General features: G+C 34.9%; 1 protein-coding gene across 1 annotated transcript in view; it reads right to left on the bottom strand.

Moving 5' to 3' along the window:
* The window catches only part of LOC109536832 (voltage-dependent calcium channel subunit alpha-2/delta-3), a gene marked incomplete at its 3' end in the record, with an annotated part of 40,641 nt that overhangs the window by 26,275 nt on the left and 5,704 nt on the right, over positions 1-8,662 (bottom strand). The window contains 2 exon segments of the mRNA XM_048666256.1: positions 6,900-7,058; positions 7,243-7,324. Coding sequence (XP_048522213.1) covers positions 6,900-7,058; positions 7,243-7,324 — 241 coding nt within the window.

The raw sequence follows: 8,662 nt of genomic DNA, 5'->3' as shown, positions 1-8,662 counted from the left end.
GTTCAAGAATACCAATATTCGCTTCACGAGAGAACCACGCCCTTCTTTCTCATGCGATCGCCGTTCCCAGTTTCGAGAATTGGGCTCCAGGTGTCCGAACATTGGCTCTTTCAGAGACAAGTATAAGCAGCGGCTTTGGAACCGCTTTGCGGACGCAACAGATAAAAATAATACAAGGTGATTCCATTTTAATCTCTAGTCCGAAAACATTAGGAAAATAATACCCAGGAGTGCAAAAGTACCGCCTAGAGAAGGTAGCGCCTCTTAAAAATGCACTGAGGAGATACAGCTTTCAAGTCAGGGGGGGTCATGTAGCAGGTCTGTACCGAACTGTATTCAGTCAGGACAGGCTTCAATTCAATTATTGACAAATTTTGTCCTTAATTCTAACCGATTGTTATCAACAGTATTAAATATGTCAATATTTGAATTATAATTGGAATATTGTCACCACTCTAAGAGCATGATTGATGAAAGACAGACACTTTAGAGCTAACGGCCCATTCTAACAAACAAAATTATTGGATGGAATTTAGAGATGGTTTTCTGTCGAGAAATTTAGGTGCAATTTTTTATTTACTTTTAATTTGATATTACTTTATTTAGTATGTACACACAAAGAAAAACATTTAGAGCAAAACCACAATTAGACAAGGAGCCTTTGTAGTCAAAAAAATATATTCTTCCAGAAATTTGGGTGTTCGGCCTTAAATGCACTGGAGAATTTTTAACTGAGAATTTTTTGCTTCAAAAATCGTCTATTCGGCATTTAAATCTGCAGAAATGTCAACTTTTTCAATTAATATTAATTTCTCAATAATTTTTTGTCAAAAGGTTCACTCTCTGAGTTCGAACTAGTTTTACTCCCCTGCTGTTGCCTCTATCCAATTTGAAGTTGGATGGACAGTTTTTATAGCTACTTCTTTAGGCTTTTTGAGCGTTTTGAAATATCTTTACATTTAACGACGTTACGGGCAAAAGAACGGAAGTATACGCAAATGGAACAGTCGAACTGACGCCAACAATCCGGGTTTATTACAGATAGAAGACAGCCGAGTACGTGGATGGCAGTTTAATTCTCTCTAACTCCAAATTCCATTTCTCCAAAACTATATACGAAAGCGATGTTATTGAAAAGTGGCATTTTGATGGTGCGCCGCCAAACTTGTAGCAAAAGAGCATATTGCTAGGAACATCTTTAAGATTTGAAAATGTAAGCTCCTTTGGCGCTGAAACAGTTTATTTTGGTAAAATAAACCTTGGCCCTGAAACAGCTTTTTACGCCAAGTCTATGGGCTTTCATACAGTTATTGAATTTCTGAAAAATGTTGATATCTGACCGAATTACATAGTAAAGAGTGTAAGTATGTGCAAGTTTGAGAGTTTTACGCTTGGCAATATTTAGAGCCCATTTTGTTCCAAACTGTTGCAACTACATATTTTCTTATAGACAGTGAATGTATCGTGAATACACTTCGCAGACAATCCGATGTTCTATTTTGAAAATGAGTTAATAGAGGTATAGGTATATCGAAATCGTCTTTTCGACCTTAAAATCATCATAACTTCCAATTTTTTCAACCGATTCAAATTTTTCGAGATGCAGTTTTTATAGAAAATAATTTTTTTCTTTTCGAAATATTATAACAGTTGCGGGATTCTCGGCAAATAAGTGTACAAACAATGCGGATGGCAGTTTAAGCCTATAACTCCAAGTTATATTTTATCCGAAATTATATACAAAAACGGTGTTATTGAATGGCATTTTGGTCTAAATTCGACTCTTAAATGAAAAATGTGCACATTTTCAATTTTGAAAAATTTCGAGAATTTAAAAAAAAAATGTAATTGCACAATTTTTTTAAACTATTGAGTTGTTCCTATAAATACATTTGCCTCATCGCCTTTGAAAATGTCCACCGCAGCTCTGGACGAAACGTCAGGAAGAAATTCCGATAGACCACGGCTTCAAAGCCCGGAAAACATTCCTAAATGTAATACGAAGAGTTGTTTGCTCAAAAATTATGCGACTTTAAATCCACAAAGAAAATATTGGAAACATTTGTCTTGAAAAATCGTCTTTTTGACCTTCAAACTCTTATGACTTTCAAGTTTCTCAACTGATTTCAAGTTTGCAAAATGCGATTTTTAGGGAAAATCACTCGGTTTAGACCGAATTTTCAATGATCCAAATCGAGCCCTTATTAAAAGAGTCACTAATTTATTCATGCTGAAGGAGCTGATGCACCATATAATTATAATAACAGCATACCTACTATTCATAATATGCGTGTCATTCGTCTATAAAATTAAAGCAAAATATCATAAGTCGACCTGAACTCAGCACAAGAAGGATTATGGCCCCCATAACCCCCCCTGGATCCGCCCTTGCTTTCTGCTTCCAACTGGAATTTTTTATTTGTTCAAGAACAAAAGTAAGAAAAAGAGAATGTTAGGACTGACAATCCTAAGGTCAACCCATTTAGAAAAACCTTGCTAGGGATGATACTGGAGACGTTCAAAAAATTTGTCAGATAATTATAAAACTTTAATGAACGAAACCGTTTTTAAAAAGTTTTATTCAATACAACGATAAATAAGCTTGACTACTTAACTCCACAAGGTGGTTACAAAGAATGGAATTTTATATGAAACAACCAAATGAGGTAAACATAACTACTGACACGTCGAATGCCTGGTGGCTTCTTGGTATTCTGGTTGCAGAGTCGGTTGTTATGGCTATGTAACTTTTTAGTAGTTAGCTTTGAGGCATTTCCGAATACTTTTTCTGAAACAACATAGTTTTTAAGTCAGAACAAAAGCGCGTCTTAAGACTTTTCGAAAAAATAATTCGCTTTCGAGAAGTTTCAACATTACAATGCATGTGCATGACCAAATGGATTGTCTTTTTCGTTAAGCTGTATTACTTTACTCTGAAAGCTTTTGAGGGAACGAAGCTTTGACCTCGCTCGTTCCAATTTTTTTACTTTTTCCAAAAATAATATCCATTTGTATGATGTTCTAGAACGATTTTTTTCAACGAAAATTTTGTAAAATTACGAGGCGTTAAATATTTTCAAAAACACAGGATTAAATGTAAATAAAACGTGACCCACCAACCACTAGCGGGTATTGCACAATAATTACTTATTAAGATTCGAGCCGTTTTTGTTTTTGAACGTTCTCGTCTCTGATACGTTTTTCTAAATGGGTTGCCCCTATGTTTATTAAGTCTGTAAAAGCTAGCATTAAAAATTATATACTTATACAGGGTGATTCAAAATTGGCGTTATTCCTCTGGGGGTGTGTCTGGCGCTGTTATAGGAGTACAGAAAAAATAGTAAAAAGTATTAATTGTTATTAAAGGGAAATTAATTGTTATTAAATGTTATTTAAGTGAAGGGAAATTCAAAGTTAGTCACAGTTTGAAAAATTATTGTTATTATTGACAAGGGCTATCCACCTGTAACTATCAGTTAATGACGAAAAACATCATTGCCGCTGTGCCTTTTCATCAAAAAATTGTAGAAGAGAACTTATTTAATATCAAAAATTTTAGTAATTTGAAGCAAAGATGGTAATTTTTCTTATTGAATGCTTAAGTATTCCAATATGCTACCAATTAAACATAGAATAATTTCAAAATAATGCTTAATAACAAAGTTGAAATTCGATCTTCAACTGTTAATATCTTCTAGAAAATTTGGAAAAAAAAATTTTCAATATTTTTCTCGTACTCTCCAAGGGAGCCTCTATCACCCCTTTAAAGGAATGACGCCAATTTTGAATCACCCTGTATACTTATAACCAACTTACGTTAGAAGCGATGACATAATTAAGAAATGATGAATCTCTAAAACGCAATCCTATTGGTTGTGACGTCTCTGGTCATATAAATAGAGGATTGTTAAGTTTAATTTAAGGGTGTCAAAGCAGAAGGGCAAGCAAAAATCCGTAAATCCGTTATTAATTATTCTCTCCTTAATATACTAATCTGTCTGTATTGGTTTAAATTATGGAAATAATATATAGAATTTCACTTATTCAATTTAACCTAACCTATACACATGGCTGCTTTAAAAGTTAAATGAACTCTTAAATTTGTATTTTGGGCATCACGAGAACAATATGGTGATGTCGGACTGAAGATGACGAAATTGAAACGCGAGAGTTCGTTGTACACGGTACAAGGTAGAATTTGCCCAGAACACAGCGTACAATTGAAGGCATATTCTGTCTGCCCCATCATTAACTTTTTGTTCGTTATTTTATTAAAATGATCCTCGCAACAAAAAACATTGATTTTGAGTTAGAAACATCACGTCTAGCATAGCTTTGAACCATAAAACTTCACGTGCATAATCATGGGGAACGGTTAAAAAGAGTTGGTTTGCAGCAATTATTGAGGTATTCTTGCATCCTGGCACAAAACACCACTTTTGTGATCCACAAATGTCACTATTTTTCATTATGCAAGATAATGATAATAATAATAATCAATAAAATAATGATAATCACAATAGCTTAAATAATAAAACAAAGCTACGAAAACAACAAAATAAACACGAAACACTTTGTTTATATGACCTGTTACGTCACAATCGGGATATGCAACCGACGATAAGGATTTGGCGTTTTTGAAAAATATCTGATTTGAATTTAAACTAAACTAAAGATTTTTTGCAAAAAAAATTATGTCAGTGTAATGTTTGCCGTAACTACTTTCTATATATCAACATTAAAAAAACAGTGAAAACACCCTATTGCCTCATCATCGTTGACGGGATAGACAAATGAAAATAAATAATAATTTTTGGACTCTGAGATAATTTTTGGGCTCTTTGAAGAAAAGATGTTATCAATAATTTGTTTGACTATCCTACATAAAACTGTTAATAACTACTGAAAAAGCTAAATAATATTTACCAGAAATACGTCTTCAACCATCTCCATAGATCTTGTTATGTTCTCTTCGGTATTTTTAAATCCATCTGTGTCAAAGTAGAAATATTTTTCTTGGGTTTCGTTTTTAAACAATTCATCTTCTTTTCGGTAGAAAGATAAAAATTCTGCATAATCCGCAATTCTCTAAAAATGATTGCAAATCAATATCTGGTTTACATAATGATTTGTTTTACGAAACTGTTCTTATTTAAAGATTTTTTTCTAAGAAACTATTAGTCTAACATTGAGGGCCAACTGCATCGCTTCGACTTAGGAGTTAAGTGGAACTTAGGGCCGTTTGCACCGTTTTATATTAAAGCCAAGCTTACATAAACCGACCTTAAAAATTAAGCTCGGCTTTAAAGTAAACGGCTTGCACCGTACCAATCTGTTGTTGGCTTTGTTAAGCCGGTGTCAAGCAGGATCTGTTTGCCATATGTGGAATTATGCCCCGTTTGCTGCCATGATAGAATGAATACATGTATTCATTCTATCTATCTTTACATTTGAACTTTGGCGATTGAGAAGATAGCTCGAGGGATTAACCTCAGTTCGAACACGTTTAGAGCAAGGTTCCTAAATTGTACAATTGGAACCTTGCGTTTAGAGTGATTTTCAACCCAACGTTCATTTTTTAAATACATCTGTTTTTTAACCATTTTTATTAAAGAATTTTATATAGGAATTGTTATTTTATTTTGAACTGACAGAATAAAATTTTAACGCAAATTTGCGAAATAATTATGAATTGTTGTTGTGTAGTGTTGCGGTGATTTTGAAGAATATTTATGGCTTTATTTTGCAAATGACCAATATTAATTAAATAATCCAATTTATTTATATTTGTGGTGGTTTTGTAGAACCCAAATATTTTTTTAAAAGTTAGTTTGTCCAAGTCCTCCAATGGATTATTTCCGTTATATATCGTCCTTGGTAATCCAAATTCGATTATCTCAAGGATATCTAGATCATCTTCAAATATGTCAAAACAAGTTTCGATATCCATTGTTTTTGTTTGATATCGTAATTTTCAATTTTGTTAACTATCGCCACATGTATGAGGAAGGAAAGCGAAGGTTAAAATTCACGGCTTAATACCATAACCCACCAAAGTTGACGGCTTAATTTAAGCCGAGCTTTGAATGCTGTAAACCTGATTTTTTTAAAGCTGAGCTTAATGGAAAAGCCAATCTTATTTTCAACAGTGGGAACGGGCCTTAATAATTTAAGGTGACTGCACCGCAGTTTAAGCGCCACTTAAACCAGTCTAACTGGCACTTAGCCTAAACCGTGCTCGCAGTTTGTCTTAGCCATAAGTGGGACCTATACGCAAGCGTGGCCGGTTTGTTGACGAGTTATAAATATGTACATAACCAAAAACTTATTTTTGAATTCACGTTTTGGAATAATGAATTCTTGTTCGGCGGATATGTAATGAGGTAAATCACGGCGTTCGTTATGAATTCTTTAATATGGGACGATGACGACGATGTAGATGGATTTGATATAATTGAATTCGGCATGCCAACGTGCACGAGTCAGTTTTCTTATTTTCTATTATCGCTTCATAGTCTCGGCATATATCTATTAAACGATATTTCTCCTCATTTGTATAATTGGGAGTTCGAATTATTTTTGGTGATTGGGTATTCCATTTAATTACACTACACAAGTTCACACACTTTCAATCTTCTTCATAAGTAAAGATGAGCGAACGTCTTCTCGCAGACGTTCCTGTCAAAAGCTTTCAAATTAGGCAGGTACGAAAATAGGCAAGTAATAAATTCCTTAAAATTATCAAAAATCTCTAAACTTGGTGGAACTTAGTTCAGCGAATGATAAAGTTGGATGGTGCAGCAGATTAGTTTTAAGTGTCGCTTAAGTATTTGAGAGGCATTTAGCTAAGTGACGCTTATGATGAAGACGGTGCAGTTGGCTTTTAATGTTTTAACTTATTTCTTCAAGAATCCTGTTTCATGTAAGGGAAAATAAATACAACTTACCCGCACTGCGTTTACTTTATCCTGCATAAAAGTTCGTACATCTGAGGCAACGTCTGCGGTAAGCATTACACCATCAATAGTATATAAATGATCTTCTAGTGGTTTGAAACTCTGTTAGAAAATTCATTCTGAGTTCAAGAGTATTTGGAATTAAAAATGTGTGTACACATTAATGTGCATAGTTTACTTATTTAACTACTAGTGATGAGAAGTGGACACTTAATAATTTCAGAGATGTAAATAGATGCCTAATTACCTTAAACTTTAGGTTTCACTTTCAGAGTTGGCGACTTACCTCATGGATTTTTTTCTGCCTAGTCATAGTCATGCTTAATTCGCTTAGTGTTATGCCGATTTCTTTCGACCAAATATCAACTCTAAAATTAATTAATTTGGTTAGCCTTGAATTAGTTATACAGAGTGTTTCAGTAAGAATGATAAGGGTTAGACCTGGGTAACACTGTGTTGAGTTGTGCTTTTGAGTTGATGCCGCTCTGTGAGTTGGTGAGTCAAAACTCATCGCGCCTCACTACGGCGCACCTCAAATTGCACTTGTAGCGGAATAATTATTGAAATCAAACATTTTAAAAGAACATTTTTAATTAGTTAAAATTTTGTTGGTTTTTATCATCGTTCGGAAATTGAGCAGCAGTTTTATTTTTAAGTTATTCTTGGCAATTTTTTTAGTCAATGTTTTTAGAAAAACAAAATTAAGTCGGTGATTAATTTTAGTTTTGGCGTTGTGCATTAATCACTACACCTGATATAAAACAAATATAAATGCCCCTCAATTTAAAATTAAATTAGTGAAAGATCGGCGCTTGGAGCGTTTTGTGTTTAGTTGTTCTTGACTTCGTTACTTGAAACTGAAATCGAACTGCCAAGCAAGAGTAACGCAATGAATCACCAAAATGGGGAACAAGCACATTATTAAATAATGATGTTTATTCTGTACTTCAGTGTCTGTTTTAGAAAAGGCATATGAGTATTCAGCTTGCTAGCGACAGTGCTGTGTGAATCGCGTTCTTAGATGTGCGTGTTAAATGCGGTAGTATGTGAAAGTGTAGTGAACTTTTTAAATAATAATGGAAAGAAAATGGAGGATGAATCTATACATCTTTTAGCTTGAACTAAGTTTAGTTTTCCGACAATCAACCGAAGTTTTATGAATTCTTGATATTTATCTCTCTTTGCATTGCTGATTTCAACTAACTTTGGCTTTGGACAGATTTACTGTTGTACTGAACACATTTTCTTATACCTTTCAGGTGGACTACGCAACTTTCGGTGAGTTTAGCATTATTACTTTGCCACTAGTTGTCAGGTACATGTAGAACTTTTGGTCCCATATTCATCAACTGACCGGCAGGATAGATTTCCCGTGCAGGTTGAGCGACCCATCGGGCGCGTCCCTAGGTGGCGGATAGGGGGAAGGCCGGTCAGATACGCCTGACCGGTTAGCGACGGCCATAAGTGAAAGTCGTGGAATAAAACCCACGGATCTGGAGCGAAAGCCGTCGCCGCGGACCAGCTCGTGGCACAAACCGCAAACCGCCTGCAGTGCAGCGACTCTCGTGGCTTCGGCCTCAATATAGGTGCTGCAGGGGGCACGGGGATCTTGGTTTCACTACCTGGATCGTGTGATGAGGTCACTATAACACCTCCCAATTCTTACGGTATAGTGCGCGCCAAGAGATGCAAGGCTGGGGGGAAGC

Source organism: Dendroctonus ponderosae, unplaced genomic scaffold (assembly GCF_020466585.1).
Source record: "Dendroctonus ponderosae isolate FM_Combo_2020 unplaced genomic scaffold, Dpon_F_20191213v2 Dpon_F_20191213_1, whole genome shotgun sequence".
Classification (NCBI taxonomy): Eukaryota; Metazoa; Arthropoda; class Insecta; order Coleoptera; family Curculionidae; genus Dendroctonus; species Dendroctonus ponderosae.
This window is presented reverse-complemented; position numbering and strand designations above follow the sequence as displayed.